At 43.0% G+C, this 25,993-nt stretch overlaps 1 protein-coding gene across 1 annotated transcript in view; it reads right to left on the reverse strand.

Annotated features, from left to right (window-relative positions):
• Window positions 1–24,844, reverse strand: part of spred1 (sprouty related EVH1 domain containing 1) — a 32,766-nt gene extending 7,922 nt beyond the window's left edge. Inside the window, exons 1-4 of the mRNA XM_080513144.1 lie at window positions 24,051–24,844; window positions 10,359–10,629; window positions 5,035–5,203; window positions 849–895 (exon numbers count right to left, since the gene is read on the reverse strand). Coding sequence (XP_080369270.1) covers window positions 849–895; window positions 5,035–5,203; window positions 10,359–10,629; window positions 24,051–24,082 — 519 coding nt within the window. The 5' untranslated portion in view covers window positions 24,083–24,844. The remainder of the gene's footprint in view (window positions 1–848; window positions 896–5,034; window positions 5,204–10,358; window positions 10,630–24,050) is intronic.
• Between the last annotated feature and the right edge of the window lie 1,149 nt (window positions 24,845–25,993).

The raw sequence follows: 25,993 nt of genomic DNA on the forward strand, positions 1-25,993 counted from the left end.
ACAGATAATCAGTGTTATTCAGTGCACTTAAGATATCAGAAAGTTATAGTTGATCATCGGTAATGTACAATATAGTGAAAAATATTACTGTAATACCTTTAGGGAGACATCATAAGGTCCCGCATTTATTTTATAGCATGTAGCCAAATGAGTAGTAAAGACCTATCTTCAGGGACAAGAAGTACAAGGAATCCTGCAACAGATGGCGTGCACCCCACACACAGCTGATATCAGCATTACCGAGACAGTCTGAGGTTACTTGGTGAGACAGAAGCAACGAAGACAGCCTGAATGCGCAGAAGATCTGTGGCAAGTCGACCAAATATCGCCATGCTAAACACCTTGGAAACAAACGGGAAGGTATCTTAGACAACTGGTGGTGTTTTGAAAACTCCCACAAAGTATGTTGCTTCAGGACATTGAACATCAAAATCACAAAGTGTTTGAAATTGCCTGTTAACAGCCAGCTCCTGGGGCAATATTATATCATCGTCAATCCTAACAAGACTGACAGCCAACCAGTTGGATTCGGGGAGAGAACTATGCTTTGCTCCATCACATTTGCTGGCCAGTGCCCAGCTTCACCACAGGGTCTGATTGGCACGGATTTAACACCTGTAAATCTAGATGACAACGACTGTGGAAAAACAAAGGCAGGTGTCATCACCTGGCTGGGACACATCAGGCCTCAAACATGTGGCCCGGGTTCGAGCCACGACCTGCCTTCCGTTTAAACAAAACAGGCCCTTCTCTAAGCCTTACAGACAAACACACTGCTGCAGACACAAAACACACTTTCACCTCATACAAAATCTGCTCAGACACTTTTGGTTTTGGAGCTCACTCACCGGTAGCCCGTCCTCTGGAGAGTCCCCCTCCCCAAACGGCCGACAACCTGAAAGAAACGCAGGAAGATTAGGGGATTGGCATATTTATGCTATGCACTCTGTCCAAGAAATGAACATGTACTTTGTAATTTACAAAACCGTAAAAAAGCATAACCCCATTATTATTGCAATAATAAAGGTGATCAACAAAAGCATGCAAAGACTTGTTTATAGGAATTTGCCACTCGATGTTGAAAGCCAATACAGATTCATTCATCTACTTATTGTAGGCGACCAACAGGATATTTGCATTTGCAACCATTGTTAGCATTTTTGAAATAGAGAAGGGCAGGATTAGATAATTTGGACTTCTTCCAGCCCCCCTTTTAAGACATATCAATTAGATGTCTTCCTCTGTGTGTGTATACTCAAATACAGACTATCTATTTTATCTGAATATATTTCTATAAAATATTTTCTCTTCAATTTTTATTATCAATAAGCCTTTTGTCAGCCCATCACCTAATGGGGGAAAGGAAAGCTGCCTTGTATTCGTGGGCACACAGAAGTCATGTCAAATCAACCTCGGCTAAAATGTTAAATATTAAAAAAGGGTTTTAAACTTCATTGCTGTACTTTTGCAATATTCATACTTCTTTTTGTTAAGAGTTTATATTTCAAGATTTGGACACATTTGGTATTCTGAATCCGAGTCATTTTCAAATTTAAAGAATTGACTTCAGTCGGTGGTTATCGTGAGTCAGAGCAGCATTTTGAATAGTACTTTTTAAACAGTGTTTGCTCTAAATTTAGCTGCAAGTGTTAACAGGCTGCTTTTTTTTTTTTTTTTTTAAGAGATTCAAGCCACAACCTGGCAGATATTTTTAGGTAGTGAGTTTCAATTTTCTCCAAAATACAGATGACTGAACAGCTCAACAAAGTCGCCAATAAGCTAGACTGCAGTAGTTTAGCGACACGACTCTTACTTGTCCTACTTTTCCCCCCCTGAAAATCAAAGTAGGACTGTCATCAGTTGTATTATGAAAAAAAAAAAAAAAAAGATGAACAAAGTAAAGTGTTGGAGTCATGCTGATATGCTACATGTTGAGTGTAGGTCACTGATATTATGATTTGTGATACTAAATTGGCTTTTTCACATGGGCATTACTTCTATTTCTGTTTCAAACATATAGTCTTTGGATTTAAAACAAACAGTGACAAAAAAAAGCTAAAACAAAAACAAAAACAGGAATTAAACTATGTCGAGATGCAATGTGTTTGTACCTGGTGTATCATGAGAGAGTTTGTATAACTTGGTTCACTGAATTAGGATCGCCAAGGTCTCATTTGAAGCGCTGAGGAAGCAGGCTTCCTGTCTGTGTTTAACGAGAGAATGCTGAGATACATGGTAATGTCATCTTCGTCACTGAGACGACAGAAGAATTTACTGGGCTTGTGTTAGACACTGTGTGTCCATAAGTCAGTCAGTCTGTCTCTGAATCACATTTACTAAAGAGGTGCGTGTGCGTGTGCGTGTGCGTGTGCGTGTGTGTGTGTGTGTGTGTGTGTGTGTGTATTTCGCCACTACTGAGAAAAAGAGGCCTCCTGCAGCACGACTCTGGCAGAGCTGGGCCACGAAGCTGCCTGAGCCATGTGCCCGGCGTTGCCATGGCAACAGAGGACTGCAAGACTGATACACACACGTGCGCTCACATACACACGGGCAAAAAACATATTCTCTCGCTCTGCCTCTTCTCTCCCCACACACATTCACACAGCAGTCCAGCAGCAGTGGCGGCAGCGGCAGCAGAACGATGCAACAGGAATACAGAAGGACTCGCCTGCCTGCGCTGAGGAGAGGCATTACACAACACTGGCAGAATACAGAAAATGCCAGGAGAGAGAGAGAGAGAGAGAGAATGAGAGAAAGAGAAAAAGAGGGAGGTGAGGACAGCGGGAGTAAGAGAAGGAACGTACAGGCAGTAGGGACTCTACCATCACTGGCTACAGCTGACATTCAAAATAAAGAGTCAGCATTTAGGGGAAGGCCCAAACTGCACAAAATCTATGCGATGTCAAGGCAAAATGCTAAGATAAGATAATAGAGATTGTTAACCTTTTTTTCCAAAACAGTGCATTTAGTGTGATAATGCAGCAAATATCAACCATAATCAGCAATATATTATTGATTAAAAGATCAAATATGAGACATAGTGATGCACATGAGCAACACGACTCCCCAGTTCAAGGTGACATCTTCAAAGGACGACATCAGGAGGCGTTTTACTGCCTTTCTGTGGCAAGTCCACATCATTTTTGACAGTTTTGTCCCCAGGAATGTCACATATAGTGAATTACATAATTTGGTATAGACCCCGACAGAATGGCTTGACTTGAGAGTGGAAAATATCCTCAAACAAAAGAGTAGACCGTTTTTAATAAGGACAGACGCAACATAAATCAAGATCACCCAGGCCGTCGTCTGGGCCAGGGTACTGCTGGAGAATTTGTATGTTCTCCCTGTGCAGGTTTCCCGAAGCTTTCTGGCTTCGTCCAACAACCTTAAAAACATCCTTATTAGGTTTATTGGCGACGTTGGAATACCAAATATATCTGTGAAATATTTGATGTCTGTGTTCTGGGATGTACCCTCCCCACTTCCCATAATCCAATGTGTTAATCAATGAGTTTCTTCTGACTTGGATGTTGCACGAAAACACATGTGCAGCCTTAATGCCTTTCTCTTTTTTTGTATCTTTCTGTTACACTGGAATGACGCTCGTAGTGGTGAAGATTTAAGTTTTGCACAGAACAGTGGCTCTCCGTGCCATGCTATATATATGTTTTGGTTTTTCAAGTAATAAGTACAAGATTATAGGAATAGTTTCAACGTGACAGGGGTCCCAAACCAGCGTATTTAACAATCTGTGCTGTTATTTGCGCAGTTTAGTCCCTCATCCAGTATGTGAAGCATGAAGGGAATCCAGTAGTATTTTTTTGGACCTAAAACATTTATCATTAAATGATTGTTGCATTTTTATTTTCCACTTTTAATACACCATAATGTTCTGTTAATAGCAATCCATTATATTTTCTGGGCATTATGTTACTTGTAGTATTGTCTATGATTAACTTTTACACACACACTGTGTGGACTTGTGCCCAGGAAGTACAAATCTCAGATAAACGCTTGCGGGCAAGAGGGAACCGATGCCCAGCGGTGATAAGCCTTTACGATATGTTCTGCTGCGCCTCCTCTATGCTCCCCAGGGTTCCTAGGTCTAGAGAGTAAAGGAGATTATAGCTCCCGAGCCACCCAGCCAGCCAGCCAGCCAGCCAGCAAGCCTCTTGTGTAATATGGGGCTGGATAGCAGATTGCTGAGTTGGCATTTCTCATACTAATTGGATGACTTTGCAACCTCTGGCACTGTACAGGAAAATAATGCTTATTGAGACCCAAAGCTGCCAACTCAACTAAGAGACTCAACTCTACACAAAGTAATGTGCAGTTTAACTAACAGAATAACTGTGACACTGTACACAGCCAGAACAAACACGGCCTCTTTTTTTTTTTAGACTCGTCTAGCCAATCCCAAACTTAGTTGCCAAGAGAGGAAGACACAAAAGCTGAGCCTGGTCATGTTTCCTCCGAATAAAGTTTAGCCCCAATCTCAGGTTGCCGGCTTTTCAGTGAGTGTCTCCTCTTGCCCCTCTCGTTCCTAAATATCCTATCCTGTCCCGTATCAGCCACCGGCTGTGTGCAGCGTCACACTGCCAGTCTCTACAGGAAGTGCCAAGCTTATCCGGGTAGCTGGAACTGATAAGATAACACAAGAGAGGTCACGCTTGGGTGAGCGAGCAGGTAAAAGTGGTGATGAAGGGGAGTCATCAATGCTAATCAACGCTACTCATCTCTCCTCGAACAGGCGCCAGGTCAACCATTACAAGCCAGAGATAAACTAGCAGAAAAACGGTGTGTGGGTGCCCGCCTACTAGAATGCATGTCACTTTCATACACGTACACCCACATGGCTTGACGTGTATTGAAAAGCTAAGAGCACGCTGAATATAAAGCATTTTGAGTTGAAAGGATGAGAGAGAAGGACGGGCTGAGGGTAGTCAAAGAATGCTGTGGGCTGCTCAGATTGGTTTGATAAGACGCACACACACACACACACACACACACACAAAAAATAAAAATCCCCACCTTGGTTGATGTCCTCAATGGCCCGGCGAATGCCCCGGTCAAAGGCGCGGGCGTCAGCGGGACTCTGGAAGGTCAGGCCAAACTTCTTGTCATTGATCCTCCAGTGGTGGAAGATGGGGTTGACCTTGTTGTATATGAGGTCTTTCTGAAGAATGCATTCCAGGACCACCTGACGACACAAGCGACAGTTCAAGAGTTGAATAATTACAATTCTGTGATGTTAAACTGCACGCAGACGTGCCGTTGTGAGGTTTATTGGAGTGTGGATAAAATTTACTGGGGAACACACGTGTAAATCCTCCATCCGACTCCTTAAGCCGGTTAATGTGTCGCACTCAATCATCCCAACACAACATAAGTCGGGGGAAAAAGAGGGCGAGAGAGCTCGAAAGAAGAGTTTTGCAAGTGGAACGATACTGTATATATAGTAATTCTAGAGTTTTTAAAATAGAAGGGGGAATAAAATGAGCACCCTAAAACCAATAATTTCTCAAAGTTTTGGGGATAATTTGTAAAACACATTCTCAATGATGGGGTTTTCGTTACAGATGATTTTAAAGTTGAAGAGCAGCGGTGGCAGGAAGGTTGGGGGGGTGGGGGGGGGTGTTTTGTAGCCAGGAAGCCCAAGTGTATGGTAGAGAGTGCCGGTGTTTCCAAAGCCTATTATTAATCAGGGCTAGTGGGCCGCCTCCTGGCCTTCCTCTAGGCAGATTAAATGAAATGAGAGACGGCCATTACGGTCTTTGAGGTTTTTCCTCACGTGCACGAGAGTTGGCTTAATGGAGTGTGAATGTGTGAGCGTGTGCACGGTAGTCTGCGTGTGAGTGCCGGTGCGATGAAAAGCTCAATGATCCAAGTGCTACACTGTGTATCTTGTTGATGCAAATGCCTTGTTGGGTGGGGGGGGGGGGGGGGGGGGGGGGGATCATAGTCACAAAGCAATACCCAATAGCTGGGAGCAGATGGGATCGTTCTCCACCACCGGATATGGACAACAGTCAACATGCTCGCTTTAAGATTCTGATATGTGGCAACCGGACAAGTTTTCGTCGATATTCGATACGAGTGTGTCAGTGAGGGCGCACGGAGGTCTACGTTTCAGTCTGTCTGCATGAGATACTTGCTACACTTAGTGCAAGTGCACTGCAACATAACCCACATTATCTATCTTAACGTCACTACTGCATACATGCCTTCAAACAAAACAACAACAACAAAAAAGGAGGGGTAACGGTTGAGTACGCATGTTGACCCAGAGAGGGAAGAGGAGAGAAAGAGAGACGGATGTGAGACGATAGGGTGGCAAAAAAAAAAGGGGGAGGGGGGGGGGGGGGGGGGGTCCACTGTGCCGCTGGGGGTGATTGTGGAGGCGAGACTTAATGGAGCCGGAGCAGGTAAGGTGAGCGTGCGGCGTGGCCGACAGAGGAGGAAGTATCACAGTTGCATGAGAAGGATGATATTCAACACCACATTCCACAAAAAGAGGAGGAGGAGGAGCCACACGGACAGAAAAACAGACAGAAAGGGAACAGAGGCGGGGGGGGGGGGGGGGGGGGGGGGTGGAAGGAGGAGAGGGACAAAGACGGGTGGAGGTGAGACGTGCACAGAGCAGGGGAGACAAAAGATTGTGTTTACATGTACACAAGAAACCGCAACAAACTTAATCACAATCTTGAAGCTTTTCTAATATGTTGTAATACACATGCATGAAATAAGTCTCAGAATAAAACTGTGTTTTGTGGACTTGAAAACTACAGTATAAATGTGTGTATGGATTAATAATCCAATACTTGGATTGAAAGCATTAATAGGAGCAAACTGATTGCTGTCCTGCCTCTTCAATCCAAGACTTTAAGCTGATAACCCACATTTCTGAGCTTGAGAATAAATCAAAACAATCAATGACAAGGTTAACAGCAAAAACTAACAATATCCAATAAGCTCGTGCAACAAGGCCAAGCTATTCTAAGCAAGCGCCGACGACGACACAGTCGCTGCTTGTGTCCATCACGGGGAGTCGCAGGCTAAGGAAGTGAGGTGCTGTGGAAGAAATGTTAGCCAGAGATTTGTCATCATCCGTGCACCAGTATGGTAAGTAATCATCAGCCAATTAGATCTGTACGCTAAAAAGAGTCAGAGAACAAGAGTGAGAGTGAACTGGAAAGAGAGAGAGAGTGGGAGAGTGAGGGGGGGGGGGGGGGAGGAGAGTGATTGGTAGCTATATGGAGAGCCAGCTGAGTCATCACCAGCACACTCTGTGCCGCATCACTGCGCTTATAGACAGATCCCCTCCACCTCTCTTCTTCCGTCTCCCATCTATCTGGCTCCACCTCCATTTCCTGCTCTTTGACTACATGCTACACATTCGCCAATTCCACTATCTTACCCATCCCAAATGTTTTGGATTTCAAGTGACTGCGTCGTCATCTCTCCTCTGTCGACCTCACGTTTCAGCCAAAGATGGGAGACGCGGAGACACCGAAAACAAATACGCGTTTCAAAATCCTTTTTTTCCCCCCGAAATGAGTATTAAAAACGGGATCACATAGTGGTGCAGTGGTTAGCATTCTTGCCTCGCAGCCAGAAGTTTTCCCCGGTTTGAAACCTGGCTTGGAGGCCTTTCTGTGTAGAGTTTGCACGGTGTCCCCTGTACATGAATGGTTTGTTCTACTTCTGTGGACTGCGCTTTTACAGCTATTGTGATTCACTCACAAAACTTGTCCAATTAACTACTTGAAAATGCTTTATCGGCTGACAGAACAAGTGATGTTTTTATTAAATCTCAGTCTTCAAGTGTTCTTATTCATTGCAAATTTTTTTTTTTTTTTTAAATCATAGTTATTGTATTGAGGTGAATTACTCAAAAATTGTGTGGAGGTGGAAACGTGAGTGCGTGTGATTACTTTTCTTTTTGCATTTGCCCCGGCATGACCTGGAAGCCTTCCCCTCATAGTCACCTGGAATCGGATCATTAAGTTGGATAAAGTGGGATAGAGGATAAGGTAGTTGGATGTCTCAAACAAGGTAGAGCACTTTCATTTACTGTGTTTCAGAAGTAACTCCAACCAAAAGCTCTTTCGTGGGCCTTTTTTGGGGTTTTTTAACATCATTCATACAACATAATTATAGTCTTTCATTTACCTCTGGAATCAAAACATTGAAGTCGCTGTTTTAAAAAGAGTGGTAACATACATCAGTATTGCTTGTTTTTTTTGTTTTTTTTCACTACGGCAAACATATTCTTATGTGGTTTTGTTTGTTGCCGTTGGACTCGTCACTCTGCCTTTTCTTCTGGTGTCCTCAAGACTGTCGGTAGCACCCTGGTTGACACCAACACCCTTGGCACTGGGTGGCATCCCGACAGGCCCGCATATGGCTGGGTGTTTGTTGTGGTGGCTCGGGACTCTGACAGTGATAAGGGTGTTTTACCGCATCCCACAACAGTCGCCGAGTTCTCTGAACCTTCACTATACCCTTTTTTCTGAACAAAAAAGCGTTCCCGTCACACCCTTTCCTGTGCCACACACACGCTCGGATAGCAACGCGTAAAACACAAACACACCATAAACATTAAACACACATAAAATCTATTCCAGTCAGAGGATTTTTTTTTTTTTTTTTAAGTGATTTAAATGCCCTGTTAATGCCAAATTGTGAGGACCACCAGATTCTGTGCATCGTGGTGGCCTCTTCTTTTCTCTGGCATGTGACACACAAATAGATTTACACTCTCATTAGCACAGATGCAGGATTATCCCAGTTCATCGACTGGATCTGTTTTACATCTACAGCAGAGAATGAGTGGATGACTAGAAGGTCATGAGCTTTGCAGCAACTAACCCAAAAGCCCTACAGATTACAGCCGGAGGCTTGATCTTTTGGAGCCTCATTGTTACTTTGCTGGAGAAGAAAGATACTAAACAGAGTTCACCAGTTTAACGTTTCCATGTGCATCGGCCAAATTGTAAGGTTTTCAAAACGATCCCAAATTCAGGCATTTTGTAAAATTTATAAACAATAGAATTTACAATAATCATACAATTACAATATTTGAATAGTAAAGAATACTGTCTCACCCTTGTGAGAAACATAAGCTAAACAAGAACACTAATGTCGATAAAGCTTATACACTTCAATTAATATAAAACGCCACTCATACCATTAATACACCATCATATTATATCAATGCTGCTATTAATCATTATATGTAGCTTGTATTATTTAGGATTTGGACCCAGATCACATCCAATCAAGGATATGATTTCAGTGGACGTGCCATCCACAAGGGGATTTCATCACAATACTGATGAATTACGAAAACAAACAGGCATTCATTCTGATCGTCATTTCAAGCTTTCTTCAGGAAAAATGCTTCTCTTTGTTTTGCGTGATACTGAATGCATATCTGTACTCTGAAAAAGTTGGTTTGGAAATGACAAATTACTGGAAAAAGCAATGTTTTTAAGGATTACATGAGAAAACAAAAAACATGTTTTGACTGATTTTCACCTCCTGCCCAAAAACACCAACTAACCTCCATCCATCCAGTCAATAATAAGAGAATCTGCTTCGAGATGTGAATACGTGTGTGTGTGTTCTGTAATGGATTGACATCTTGTACAGTAAAACTTTGCTGAGAAAACTAAGAAAAAGAAATCACTTGCATTGGTTTCTGGTTTATATTGGCTCAACTTGTTAATCAAACGCAACTCAATATAGTCAAGGGTTTAACGTCTACTAGTCGTTTTGTTTGGAAATATTTGCGGAGTCGCACACAAACACAAGGGATTATTTTTGGGGATTTTTTTTATACTCCAAAATCTAAATGTATAACCTCCTGCCTTAATTTACCACCGACAAGTGCTGTCTTTGATTCACTCTTCATGAAGGAGGAAGTGCTCATAAAATGGAAGGAAAATACATGTGCACTCATGGAAAACTGGAGTGAGTGTGAATTTCCAGCCCCTATTCCATCCTCTTAGTCCCGTCGTGCTCTTTTGTGCGTTTCCCACATCCCTCATCCCACATTCTCTGCTCTTGAGTAATCTGCCTGATGATGTCATCATGCATCACAGAATCACGCAGTTGGATCCTATTTTGAGATACCTGCGCTATGGAGAAACGCCAAACAACAGCTTCCTGTGTGAGTGTGTGTGTGTGAGTGTGTGTGAGTGAGACAGTGGCGGGGGGGGGGGAGTCTGGGACTCAGTGATCTCATTTACAAGAATACTCTCAATGATTTCTGCACCTGAATTTACATCACGGGGAACAGCAGTGTAGCAGGAGGCGGTTTTCACATCACAAAAAGCTCGAGGCTCACTTACCAATTTGTCCTTAAGCCTTTCCCCCTTGATGTGGAACTCCACTGCGGTGGGACTGGGACTAGGACTGGGACTGGGACTAGGACTGGAACTACAGGGACTGAGGTTGCTGCCGCTTCCAGCGCTGCCTCCGCTGTGGGTACTGCCACTGTCCTCCGCCCGGCTGACCTTATAGACGGTGACACAGCTAAGGCCTCCGCCCCCCAGAGGAAGCCACCCACCACTGGAGTCATCCCGAGTCATGACCACTGCTCTCACACGCGCATAACTGTCACTGTGGAGGAGAATGGGAGGAAGAAATGGCGGGAGAAAGGAAGACAAAAGGGGGAAATTAGTCAAGATAATCTGGAACAACAACAATTTTTTATCTTTTCTTTGGTGACATCACACTGGCTAAATCCTCTGTTTGCCCACAACCCATGTCAGTCTCCCTGGACCAACATACCTGATTGTAATACGTGTTTCATTATCCGGACAATGAAGGGAAGGACAAAGTTATTCACTTCAGGTAAATTGAAGCACAGAGACACTGAAAACATGCAATACACTGGCCCTCCAGGACCTGGATTTGACACATCTGGACTATATGAAATATCAGCCCATAAAATACACCATTAACAAGGTGCCATGCTGTACATAAAACCCACATAAAATGCTAAATAAATGAGAAGTGTGAAAGAAAAAGGCCAGATGTATAAATAAGAGATGGATTTGATACCGTCTCATATTTATCCAACAATTTTTAACATTTACAAGACATTTAAAAATATAGAAATTAAAATCTGGGTGGCGGTGACGAATTTTACACGTAACAGGAAGATTTTAAAAATGGATACTTCCACACAGGGCTGATGGTATGAGTTTGCTATGAAACTGTAGGTGATTTCTGCAGTAGAAGCGAACTTATAACTCGACATTTGCCGGTTTGAATGCCGCCTTTGGGTCCTTGAGCAGGGCCCCTAACCCCCAGGTTGCGTCAGGAAGGGCATTTTACATAAAACGAACCCTGGGATCACATGATCTGCTGTAATGAGTGTGGAGAGAAACAGCCCAAACTCATTCTGTCTTATTACACCTCGGACTAAAAATCTGGCTTGATGTTGAAGAAAGGTGACAATATAGGAGCAACAGCCAAAATGTTGTTGGGAGCCACAGAATAAGCAAGCAGGTCTCCTCAGCCAAAGTTGTGTGTGAAATATTTTCCATTTCAGTGGCCCCATCAACAATGAATAGCCAAAAGCCATCACACAATGTGTCAAGAGTCCTGAGAAAGCATGGCAAATGCTGACACAGACCTGAAAGACCTGAAATCCTTACACGGAAATGTATCCCGAAATATTTCTAGGTATTTTACCACCGTTCCAATCACAGCTTTTGGCATACGGCTCACATTAGCACATTCACAACTAGCATAGCATCACGGCTGGGTGCTGCTCCTGAAGTCAATCATCAAAACAGACCATCCTGTTGGATATTCAGGTTTATTTAGGTGAAGGTTTAGCGCTGCACCGGGCGACAAAAATCTCCTCACAATCTCAGCGTGAAGGAGATGCCGAGTGAGAGAGACGCAAAGCACAAAGTAGACAAACGCATCCACGGTCGAACCTGTTCACTCAGAAACTATGACAAAAATTCACATGAAGCAAGAAAACCTGATGAGTTACTTCTGTAACAAGCAAGGCGGAAATTCCATATCATCGTTGGAGAAGGGGTAATAAAAGAGAGAGGAAAAAAATTCTCGAAAGCAACATTTGAGGGGGTGCCAGCCTGGGGTCCGGGAAACCCTTGGAGAGGTGCCAGAGATCACAGTGGGGATCTCGGCTGTGCTTGCTTGGAGGGTGTAAAAAAAAAAAAGAAAAAAGAAAAAAGGAGATTACTACAAGTTAAAGAAAACCAGAAACTTTTTAGAATTAAAAAAAAAAAAGAAAGGCTTTTAATGCATTTCAATGGCCAATGTCCAATATTCTTCTTTCGACGCAACTGAGGACAGGGCTCAGGTATTCATCTATAAGGTGAATATAGATGCCTTTCCTGCCACCAGGATTTCAACCCAGGTCCACAACACTCAAAGCCAGTATTTAATGTGCCTCATACATATCCAAATTGAGATGTTTCATGAAATTAAATATTTCAGGGAACAACAGTGTCACAAGAAAAGCAGTATCTCCTGACGAGTCATGATTTAGACCTATGATAAGAGAGTGCATGTTTTTGGAGGGGACATGATGACGGCCGTTATAGGAATATTTTCTCTTTTGTTGCTACATCAAAGCTCTCATCTATTCTATTGGATTCTCATCTAAAATGATACGCATCTTTGAAAACAAATATTTCATTTTAAATACCAGGGAATCACAGAAATTCATTGGTTATCAGTGCAGAGTACTACATTTCTCATAGGTGATGTCAATCTAGTCGATGTTTTATTACCATAAAGCTGCATCAGACTACGAAACGATGTTAACAAATGCTAAACTGGCACAACATGCAAAAATGGTAAACGGATATTACTTATATAGAGCATTTCCACTGCTTCAGCCGTCCCCAAAACGCTTTACATTGTTAATCATATTCACTCATTCACACACCGATGGTGACGGCTGCCACGCAAGGCACTCAATCCATCCATTGAGACCAATTTGTGGTGCAATGTCTTGCTCAAGGACAGTTTGACAAATAGACATGGGGAGATGGAAGTTGGAAAGTGCAACCTTGCGATTGAAAGATGACCCGGTATACATACTGAACAACAGCCACCCGAGCCAAAGTTTATACTCTGACGACAAGATCACTATATTTGTGTTGGTTTTTTTAATAAAATACCACAGAATACATAATATTACACTGATTGTCAATCGCACACCTTAATTGTTAATCTGCTTGTCCCTCATTCCACGTCTTTACAGGCCCCTTCACCTTCACTTGGAGTCAGATGTTTCCCTGATTAGATAACGCAGCATAAGGCCACCGGAAATTACAAAGGTCAGGGCGAGCTGAGGGCAGCATTTTGCACAAGCTGCTGGTAACATATTAAAGACGGGGAAAGATCCGAGAGCTGACAGAAATGGGCAAAGGGGGGGGGGGGGGGGGGGGGGGGGGGGTGCGGCTATTGGACTTCGAGTGAGGCATTGCTTTCTAACCCAGGATGGCGTCATCGAATTTGATACCTTTCTGATGAATGTGTTCTCAAGCCAGTGACCAAATTTTAAGCCGTTACTGAGTCGGTGAAACGTTACCAACAGGATGTTGTGTGAAAAACACTTAACTTGTAGCACTTCATTCAAAAGAACAGCTGCCCCAGCTCCCCCACCCCTCGCGCTGTCTCTCCTCTTAGCCAACTCAATAAGGCTAACCTTTAGTCTCCTTCCTTCCACACCCTTGGCAAACCTTGGCGTTCACGATATTGGTTAGTAATTAATCTAAGAGCCAGCAAGCATTAAATCTGGACCTATCTTTGTCTACATGTGGGAGCTGTGATATCCTGGCAGTGTGCAATATCTGACCTATGCTTCTTTATGGGACAGATAGGGACCAGAAGTAAAAGTTTGAAATACAGTAAAGTACATAACAGGCTGTGTGTGAAAAGGATGTGTTCATATTCACTGCTTACAAATTGGAAGCATTTGTCAATACCATACAGAACGGGGGTTTTTTTTTCTTCCAATTTTGTTATTTTTGGCCTTTTCATCAACACACTTTACAAGACTTTTTATCCTACCCTCTAGGACTTGTACTCAAATAAGTAACAATCTCCTCCACACTGGATTTGTATGTGTGTAGAGTACTAGGAAAAAGGAACCTCAATTTAGCCAATAAATACTGAAATATATCAAAGTAAATAGTTGAGGTTTTAATTCTTAGCATTCTTTCTCGTTCAATGTCTGATGGTACACAAGATCTCCAACTATAACTTGCTCATGATGAATACATGCATGTTGGCATGCTTATATCAGGTTTTTTATACAATAGCTGACTACATTGCATGCCCAACATTTCACAAGTTATACAACATACCTCATTGTGATGTATCCTATCAATAAATGTCTTTTTGGTTCCATTGTGGAATTATCTGTAACCAATCGTTTTCAGCCAATCACATAATAGTCGAGCTGAGTCAGTACAATTGTAGCTCATCACAATTAATCACCGTTTGTCGCACTTTACTGCCCAAGCCAAACATATAAGATGTTTTTCATTTCAGGAAATTACCTTTAAGTATATTTTACATGTTGGCACCGATTAGCAAATATTGTGTCTGTCAGCAGTCTTTTAGACTCTGGTTTTCCTCATTTACACAGCTGTGCCTGGAGTTGACATACAATCCATTTCTGGGTTCAGTGAGCTTTTCCTACAGAATCTAACAAGCGAGCGGGCAAACATAACACCAGCTGATAAGTGCCAAAATGTAAACAAAATATAGAATGTCTCTTCCCTGGATAGAGCCGATTTCGATTTTCTTTGATAAAACCACCAGAAAATGACACATTTGAAAGGTATAGTTTCATGATGTATACTGTATTTCTACTCAAGCAGCACAGTAGGAAAATATCTCAACTAAATCAGTGTTGAAATGTAAAAATCTATTATTTCAATGTGACTTTATGAAGTCAAATTGCAGTTGAAAATTCTCATCTCACAAGATGGCTTTAGATACACAACGTGGTTATAGTGCACCACATTTTCATTAAATCACCTCCTTGGAATTAAACTCATGTAATTATCTGAAAATTACAGGCACTTCTGATTGGCTACAGGGAATTCCTGGTTGAAGAAAATGGATGTGGATCAGATCATGCTCCAGACATTTAAATAACCCACAGATGTGTGTCCAACACTTTGTGTGAGCATTTACTGTATATATAGACTACAAATGTATTTGTGAATCCCTTTGCATTCAAACTTTTTGACACAGCTTTGACTCCATATGATTCTGTTTGGTCACAAGAAAGTGCAAAACATAATTAGGAGAAAGTGACACAATCAGTGTCTGTTGAAACTTGACATCTTGCCTGTCTGCATGTACACCAATGGAAGACCTTAGATTTTGTTGGTATATGACAAAGCACATTTCAAACGTTTACATTGTAATCCTACCACCATTTGTTAATTCTACTTATCCAAAAAACAGACAAATGAAGATGATCACGGTGAAACAGCAGGGTGGATACAAGAGATATGCTTTCCGTAAAAACATAATTATCAAAATCTCTCATGTTCACCAACATGAAGCCTCAAGCTTATCAAACAGTAACTGTAGGACTGAGACACAAGCCAAACCAGCTATGGAACCTTCAGGAAAACACCCATTCCAGCTACATCTTCTCACAGCGGTGCCACAGAAGTCACACACGAGCGGCAAAAAAAATGCATTTTTGAGTCGTATAGCTGGCAGTAAAAGAGGAAAATACTGCTGCCGTTACACCCCTCTATGGCCCCCAATAAAGGATGCGGGTGATGGGTGCAGAAGGGCCTGTCAGTCAGGCAGGGGTCCCTGGGGTGAACAGAAGGCAGGCGGTGGTGTCGCTCAGCCATGACCAGGGCACAATGACCAGGGCCTGACCCTTCAGACCTACCATCACACACATGCCAGCAACCGTGACACTCACAGGGAGGGGGGCCGGGCTCAGAGAGGAAGTTAAGTGGACGTACAGACAATCTTTTTTGCATCAAATTTGGAAAATGTCAAAAAAAAATAAAAAAAATTGAAGTTACTATAATTTCAATATTTTACAAACGTACATCTACAGTAACCACAACAACGTTAAAAATAAAGTGAGAGGAGCACTTGAGAAAATCTTTAAAGAATGAAAAGGTTCCACTGTCCTCTTTAACAATAAAATAATTATTTTTCATTATAACCAACAATCTAGATATTGCACAACCCGTTGCAAAATACACACACACACACACACACACACACACACACACACACACACACACACACACACACACACACACACACACACACACACACACACACACACACACACACACACACACACACACACACACACACACACACACACACACACACACACACAGAGAGAGAGAGAGAGAGTTCATCGTGGGATGGTGGAGACAAAGGCTGGCCTCCACGCCCCTTGCTGGGAGCACACAGTCGACTGGACACACAATTGGGAACGGAAGCAGATCAGCTGGCCTGGGCCTGCAGGGGAGGAGGCGGCGGCAGAAAGAAAGGAGGCTCCCCCCTCCAAATCCAAATTATTCCAAGTTATTCTGCTGGATGACTGACTTCATTTCCGACCAAAGCAGGAGAGAAAAACAGAGGGAGAGGGTGGGAGTGTAACATGGGGTGGGGGTCTGTCATGGAGACCAAGATGACAGTCAAGAGATAGCACTATAATCGAAAGAAGTACTTCCTTTCCTCCACTAAAATTGTGCATGGTCCTTTACAGAATTTAAACGAGTGTCATTTAGAGAGGAATAATAACTTCATTTCAAAACTTATATAAATCATCTGTGAAATTATATTGCCCGTAGACAAGTTATGTGGCTGAAAAATGTCGAAAGAAGTCAATGACTTCCAAGTGCACTGATGAGGAAAGTGTTGGAGAGCATTTACGATGGAAATCAGATTATTCCATGATTTTTGCAAACACCCAAGAAAAACAACTTAATTGTAACTTTTCAATACACTTGCAGTTCTCATTTACAATAAAGCGCCACTGGGAGAGGAGAGAGGAGAGGAGACGTGATGGGACAGCACGTGCAGACCAGGCAGCGGTAGGCCTCGAGGGCCGGCTGCTCCAATGTGTGGTGGAGAAGGGGGGATCCTGGGACAACCATTTCCTAAGCGGACAAAGTGGCCGTTTGTCTGCTGCTCCGGCCCATGGCTCGCTGAGCTCCGGCCCATGGCTCGCTGAGCTCCAGCATGCCATCATGCTTTGCTCCTGTCTCAGTCTTGGGTTTCCCACCCCAAAGGGGAGTGGAGTAGAAGAGAGCAGGGGGCGGGGGGGGGGGGGGGGGGCACAGAGAGAAAGACAGGAGGGGAGGAAGAAGGAGGAAAGGAGAAGGAAGAGAGGGAGGAGAGAGAAAGGATGTGGCCTGAGCCCTGGGTGCTCGCCAAGTCACCCCTCCCTTTCCTCAGCTCCGTCTCCCCCTTCAACCCAGCCCCTCCCCGGCTGCCTCTCTCTACACAATGGCCGCTTCTCTGCTGAAATTTCACGTTATTGGATCCCGGGCCTGGAGTTTTGTCCTCCTACAATGTCCAGGCAGCGGAGCATGCTGCAAGGGAGACACACTCTGCAAGCTAAAAGCTGGAAAACCATTCCTCCTTTCATTAGCATCAGAAAAGGGGAGAAAAGCCCCCACCACTTTTTTTTTTCCATCACCCCCTTTTCCTAGCCATCTCTCCCTTGTATTAAAACCGGAGGAAGGCTGTCAAGCTTGGTCAAGCTCCACTAGACCCCTTTGGCTAGTAGGACTTTTGAGAGAGTTACAAAAATCGTTAAAATATCATTGAGGAAAATAAACACAAGCTACTTATCCCAATCCGATTCTATAGATTATCCTCTGAAAGGAAAGCAATCTTACAAAAGTGGGTGGCAGGTAGCACGAAAAGCCAAGTGCGATTTATTCTTCTTTTTTTTTTCCAACACTGAAATATGTTTATCTTTCACTGCTGTTATCACAAATATTCAGACTGATACCACAACTTACGGCTAATAAGTCTTGATATTTTGTATGTGGGTGAGTTTGTCTGAAGTGACCCAAAGGATTTAATAAAACATGAAGCGTGTCCGCCAACCAAAAGAGATCCAGGTAAAGGTGAGTCGGCTGTAAGAGGATGAAGAGGTTCACCATGGCCATGCCTCATTGAAGAAATAAGTAACATGCAATCTGGGACTCAGCCATTGATTCCAGCAGTGCATCTAATCTGAACGGCGCAAGCTAGCTGGCCAATTAGCCATGGTTCAAATCTCCTAAATAACCGGAGGCAAACTCAAGGGCACAGACATACCCAAAACAAATACCAACATGGATGCAGAGCAAATTACAACATAAGGTTGGAGCAAAACACTTTCAAAAAAAGGGGGGGGGGGGGGGGGGGGGGGGGGTGTCTGTGAAATCATAACAGGACGCCACAGCTTGAAGAAACACCAAACCAGCATCTCAGGCCTGCTTACATTAGCTGCAGCGAAGAACTAATACTCTGGCTTCAGATAGAGAAGTGAAAGAGAAATTTGCCCTATCTCTTCTGAACACCTCGGGCTGCTGGTGAGTCATCTCCCTCACAAGAACATTCAGCTTAGCTACCAACTGACTCAGGAAAAAAAAAAAAAAAAACAGAACAAGCCTACTCTGCTGCTGCACCACACAGCAAATCTTGACATCAAATGCACCACCATCCTTTCATAGATATGCTACCTAATATTACAGCAAATTAGCTGATCGCAGCCACTTTTGGTGGTTTCTGTCACATACGGCAGTTATGGGTCAAATTAGATTGTAGTCTAAATCAGAGATAGGTCTACCCAGCACGCACATGTCAGAACTACTCACTTCGACGGCATATCTAACACTGATTTCCAAACCAAGCCCTCTATTACCAGATTGGGCCTGAAACCCCAACAGCAATGTTCTAGGTACCGCTGCGCTGTGGCACTGTAAATCACCAGAATCCCATATGCGTATCAAATGCCAAAAAATTATTCTCATACATCAATCAAAGCCACATATTGAGATGATCTTAATTTGAACCACAAGCATTTGGAAAATTAAAACCTTTTGCTTGCCATAAGGAAAAAAAAAAAAAAAAAATGAAAGAAAAAGAGGGGGGAAAAATGGAACCACAGATTTCGACTGCTGCGGCGTCTCTGGTCTGCTTTGATGTGAGTGGTCCCCGGGGACCCAGCGTTTATTCGTCATTGCTTCTCTGAAGCTAAAGGGGGGGGTGGGGGGGGGGGGGGGGGGGCAGGAAGCTGCGGGGACATGGCAGCCATCGAGCTGTGGGAGAAACCATCAATATATCTCAGGAGCAACTTGGGAAAGATAAACCACCAAACCAACACGATGGGCCATTGACGCTAAGTGAAACTGCGCTGACAAGTTGTAATTCATCACAACATGGCCAGCCGTGGAGACTGCCATAACATGATGATCTCCATAAGTGTCATAAACCAACCTATTAGGCCATCATGAAAATCAACTCAAGTGTCTTTGTGCCCATCTCTCAAGAGTTTGAGAAATCGCGAGCCACTTTTACCAACTAATAGAATTCTATTTCAAGTCCTAAATATAGCTGCGAGACAGGAGAAACTGATCAAAAAGATTACTGAGCTGTTAAAAATACATGTTGTTACGACCCATTTCAAACTGTGACTCAGAATCAGAATCGTTAAGTAATATATTTGATAACACAACATTATGCTTGCATAAATTCGATCATCCTGGGTCTGGCCCATCTCTCTCAAAAACACATGCACATGCCAAATGTTTCCAGAGAAATAAACACTGTGGTGTGTGTGTGTGTGTGTGCACGCACACACACTCACACAGAAACCCCTTCCTGTTTTCAAAGCGTTTGGAAACTCAAAGACACAAGGTTTAGGATTTACATCTGTGCCCTTTTATGTCTGTGGCCTCACAGGAAAGAACCATCTTAGCCCAGCTGCAGCAAAGAGCTCACAACAAGGCGCAGCCTTCATGCTCCCGCATGCAGCACAACTGAAAACAATATCCACAATTCAGACACTTGGTGCTAAAAGCACTTCTTAGAGGCATTAAGATATGGTCTGTGAACATCAGAGGCCCTCCTTAACAAAGAAATAAAGACAAGCCCCGCTATGTCGATGCTGTGACACAGTCACACATGGAGGAATCTCCAAGTTTACTGCGGCTCACCAAACTGCAGACCCTACATGAATACACACACTCTTATTAGTTTGAAATAATGCTTCAAATACACTTCTGACATTTACGCCACTTTGTGCGTGCTCCTAAAATACTTGAAGAGGAAATGAAAATCATAAGAGGGAAGTGGCTCAGGTTTAAAATACACAGAATCCAGGCCCAAATGTGGCCATGGGAATGGAACAGTCCACAACTATACAAGGCCTATTCAGTTTGCTGGCTTGTCTCAGTTTCAGACAGTTCAAACTCTCGGCCCGAACAGACGGTCGTTGTCATTAATGACATAAATGACATAAATGGCACAACAGCTTCTATTAAAAGACAAATGATTTTGAAGAAACACATGATTACGTCGAGGACGACACAACATTCAGCCATCATTGAACAAGTAAAACACAGGTTAGCTGTGACATTTATTAGAAATGCATTTCTTAGATCAACATTCAGTGCATGTACGTAAACAGCTACCGGAAGAAAGAAAAAAAAAGTTTTTGCAAGTACGCCGATGTATAAACGTGTCAAATAACACATTTCAATTGCCTTTGTAAACCACAGCAGTCTTAACAAACACTTCCCCAAAATAATACAGAAGCAAAACCAAGGATATGGTCAGCTCAGCAGACTTTGTCAAAAGGTAAAATGGATCTGTGACTTAGATCAGGCAAGCCGGTAAAGCTAAATATTTGTGGAGGTCATATCCAACAACTGGCTGTAACCCTAAATAATACCATCTATAAAAAGGGTCCAGGAAATTATTTAGCTTAACATAAGGGCCACAGGATATAGGCAATTACCCAGGCCATAAAGCATCGGCCCTAACAGCTGAAGTAGCTGTCTCCCTTTGTCGTTTCAGGACATGATGGGGGTTGTTTGGAAAGAATGTGTATGGAGAAGCTCCGCAGCAGGAATGGGAGTGCAAAACAGCCTGCAGGTGATAAGATCACGACACCCACATTGGCAGATAAAACGCTGAGCAGCCAAATCAATCACAAAGATAGGAAGAGGACATGGAGAGAGAAATCACAGAGGATCACCTGACTGGCAACAGACAATGCCACACTACTGCAGGAATTTAAAACAATGGGGCCATACCATATCCGTGTTTAATAGAATACATGGAAATCTGATGACAACCGAGGGCCAACCCAGGCTAAAACCTACATTAATGTGTTTAAAGTTCAACTGCAATGGACAAGATGCAATGCCTTATCAGTGGAGAGGTAGAGGTTTAAACACGAAAAACTGGAGTTTTCAAATCAACAATTTATTTTAGTCAACACCAAAATGGATCAATCAATCTCAATACACAGCATAGATTAAAAAACAAACAAAAAAACGAGTGGAGTAGATCTGGCCAAGCTGCTAAAAGATTGAGCTTAATATTTTTAGATAAACCTGGCATGCCGAGTCTCACACATCCTTTCATAAACCTCCCAAGATAATCGTATCCCTCAACTGCAAAATTCACATTTTCTTTACATCAGGCATCGCGCTCGCTCCGCACAACCCAAACAAGACGCAAGGCAAAAGTCTTGCAAGGCTTCACTTGCGTTCTTGTCATCTCAGCCCTGCGAACATGGCTGCACCAAGGCCAAGTAACATGCGCTCAGCGAAGGGTGTGCTGTGTGTACACCAGCTCGGCTAAACCACATATCATTCAAACTAAACCACTTCAGGGCTATGTCTTCACAAATTTGGGAAATGTTTTCAAATTAAATGGCTTACGTGCAGATTACAGGATCAAAGCCTGTAACGTCTCTTTGTTATGTTAGAACATGCTTAGATTACCATCATTTATACAAATAGTTCCTTTAACATGGGAAAAGAGACTCATGGAATACTTTTTTTTTAATCAATGAAAAGCAGATATCTTTGTATTATAATGGAGCACTAAAGTGAAAAAAACCCCAAAACATTTCCCTAGATGGATTTAAAAAAATAAATAAGCCATGTCACAAAAAAAACCGTGTGCAATGAGAAATTGCAATCCAAAGACATCTTTTCCTTTCAAAACAGACAGCACAGGCAACGCTCAGTATTCTGTTCACTCCCATTACTATGAATCATACAACAGCCAGAAAGGTGGTGGAATCATAGCAACAATGTTTGGATCACTTCGCCATCTTAGCTGCTGCCATCATGCAGTGTGGGAACATACCCAGCATATACTGTAGCTCCCACCACACTGCTGATATGTAGCCCGTGGCGGTTGGTCCAAAAGTAGGGCTGCGAGGCCTGGAGGAGTCCCTGAGGTTGTTGCAGGGAGCCACCTCAGATTGAGAAATGCTTTGATTTCACTCATTTCGTTCGCTGCAGGTTAACGCCATGAGAAAATGTAATCGGGTGGCAGCTCAAATCAGAGCTTTTACCCTCCCTGCTTTGCACATGCTGGGTTATTTCATAATTTGACCTAAATTGAGGCAAGAATAATCTCAGACGAATAACCAATGCAGTGAAATATTTGTCATGTGTGGGGTGGTTGCATTGTTATTTGATATGACTTAATATGAAAGGGGGGGGGGGCTTAATGACATATGCTCCATAAAAAAAAATAAAAGTGTAGTTCAAGGACAAAAACCTCCATGCATCAAATAAAACAAGCTCACAAAAGGCTAGATGGAGGGAATGGGGTGAAAAACAAGGGTGTGTTTTGAACATTATACCATGACAGTGGAAATGGCTGAACAGGGCATATGACTTCCTCTGTGACAAATACATTATCAAAGATAATCCTCTCAGACGGCGAAGAGACGTCGGTTAAACAACACACTCATAGGAAAATAAAGGATCAAGAGACGAGCAATCGTTGCTCGGGTGTTGCAAATGCGTTGCGCTTTGAATAAAGAAAATGTGATCGTCGGTGCAATGCGAAACGGGAGTACAGTGCTGTGAATGGGCAGGCAGGTACTTTATGAATGGAGGGGATCATGTGACCGCAGCACCTCCCGAAGCAGATATTTCTCACTGACTGTCAACAAGCGCACACAGGGGATCAGCCCATTAAAACAATACCGAAACGCCACCTGAAATGGGCGCGACGTGGGTGAAAAACATGACACGCGCGGATCACACTTCATCCCGACGGCTCGCGGTGGATCGGGGCGTGAATGTGACGCCGTTTTTAAGCGTTTTTATGAATGGAGATTGTGATATGTAAATGAGTGTGATTGAGAAAAAAAAATGGCATCTTCAGCCTTTCAATGCCGACATTGTCGCAATAAGGACGACGGGCTCTCGGTAAATAAAGGCTGGACTGAGACACAAACGCGTATGCACGATTTTTTTTGTTTTTTTTAAATCGATGATTATGTTGTGAAAATCATGGCGGACGGCAGTTACACAGAGATCGGGTTTGTCAATATATTACTATCAGATCGTGATGTTCTTAACAAATAAATATTATATTTCACCTGGAATATTGTTTTCTACGTGCGAGTCCAACTGATCCTTCATTAAGTGCTTTATAGAGCCCCATCGTTAGTGAGTATATTACATATAATACACGTATAAAGACTGCTAAAAGATTGTAGATGTTCACATAATATGAGCTGATTCATGGAGGCTACAAAGAGGAAGAATCATGATTTATTCACAATGGCTTTCTGTAACAGCTTTTATAATCTCGCGAATTTAGCGACATATATTAAAACACCCCGTGTGGCTCATCCGTTGATAAATAATGATAAAACATCATCGTTGCGTGGTTCGAAATGTCACTGGCAGTGTGGGTTAACATCGAGAGGCATGCAACTGTCCGACCATGTACAATATGTAGAAGGGTCGAAAATACAAGATTTAGAACAAAACGTAAACAGCACTCACTCGTTGTTTGGATTTGTTGAATCTTCACTCATTTTCTTCCTCACGGGGATCCAAATCCTAGCAATAGCATCGACGACGCAGTGACGGCGGGATAAAATGCCACATATATCACCATTTTTCCCCCTCGCACACAGAAAGCAGCCCCTCTTATTTGGGATTGTAGGTGAACGTGGTGGAGAGGGGCATGCTCCGGCCAAAAAAACCGTCTCTGCCGAGAACCGAGTGGAGCTAGCCGAACGTTAGCTCTGCCGCCCGGGGGACGGACGTTAAATCGCGAGGAGGAATGACAACCGTTGATTCATTTTATCCTCCCTGGAAGTAAAATCCGACCACAACAAATGAGCCATCATCGGCATCATCCTCTTCGACAAAGAAAAAAAAACAACAAAAACAAAAAAAAACAACAAAAAACGACAAATCCCCACCACCACGACCACCGCCGCCGGTTCGCAGGGAACGTGTGTAGATCCTTTTTTTTTTTTTTTTTTTTCTTTCTTAAAAAGAAATGTAGAAAGCGTTGCAGACTGTAACGTTTGGCAGGTTATTTATGGCTGTCGAGCATCCATTCGCCAACTTCAGGTCCAGGACAACACTTGAAAAAGCGCCGTGCAGCGTTGCTCCGTCAACGTGTCCGAGTAATTTGGCAGTAAAGGCATCTGACGCCAAAAAAAAAAAGGAAGGGGGTCGACTGTTTTCAGTATTAACACTGGACACGCAGGAGCATTTGGAGGGGAGGGAAAATACGAGACGCAAGCTTGAGATTTCCTTGAGAAGTTGGTGGACATCTGCTTTAATCGAACTCCATTTTCAACTCGGGGGGAATGAAACGTCGGAAAACTGGGCGGATGTGTCGACCCTCGCATGAGAAAATTAGATCCTTCCGCGACGTAGTAAAAACATAACGCTCTTGCGCTTTAATGGGTGCACAGTGCACCGAATTTACAACGCCTGGTTAAAAAGTAACTAATATTGCGCTTGGATTGAACCCTTTCCGAGCTTGCATGGTGAATTACTGGCGTTTTGTTCCAAAGTTGACCTAAAGTAGTCCCACCCCCCACCCCTACCCCCCCCCCCCCCCCCACCCCCGTGCACTTCCAAAAAGAAGTTTCCCTTCAATCACGCATTGATACAAGAGGGAAGCGTCTGTGTGTGATAGCACGCAAAGTAGAAAATAATCTGGAGGAAGGACTTGGGCTGACACACAAGACTCCGGCCATTAACAATTTCTGCTGCTTTCTTTCATTAAGCAGTTTGATCGCGATCGACCGCCCCCGAGTCACTTCAATAAGTGCCTGATGCAGAAATTGTGGGTTTAGTGCTTGGAGATGTACACAGGCGAGAAACTGCTGCAGCACGTGGAATTACATCAGACCCCTTTTCCATGGTTTATGTGGGCTAAAAGCAGGGCTATCATTTCTATCTCGCAGCAATTTGTTTCAGTCGAGTTATACAGACTTAAATGCACGCATTCGCTTAAAGTGAAAACCTATTTATAAAAAAAAAAAAAAGATATTTTTAGAAATATTAGTAATTATCCCAGGGGCCATTTGGGGACACCAGAGTGGTGCTGATTCAATAATGCAATAGTCTGATATTGTTGATAAAAAAAAAAAAAAAAAAAACATACAAGGTTTTGCGCGTGTGTATGGGGGGGGGGGTTGAGAAATCAGTTTGGAGCTGATTATTATAAGTAGATACCAGCATCATATTGGTTCAGACAAAGCACCTTGAATCAACCCAAACTCTTACCATCTGCAACCCCTTTCAAAATACACCCTCAAAAGTTACCAGGGGAAAAAAAAATCTAGCCTTTGCCTCTGTCGATCTTATTTGCAAATGTGTTAAAAAGCTTTGCAGAGTGAATCAGTAGCCTGGTTGCGTAAGACTTAAATGCTATTGGATTTCTGTGCTGTGTGGAAAGGCAAGAGATCAGGCTAAATGAT

Source organism: Blennius ocellaris (genome assembly GCF_963422515.1).
Source record: "Blennius ocellaris genome assembly, chromosome: 17".
Lineage (NCBI taxonomy): Eukaryota > Metazoa > Chordata > Actinopteri > Blenniiformes > Blenniidae > Blennius > Blennius ocellaris.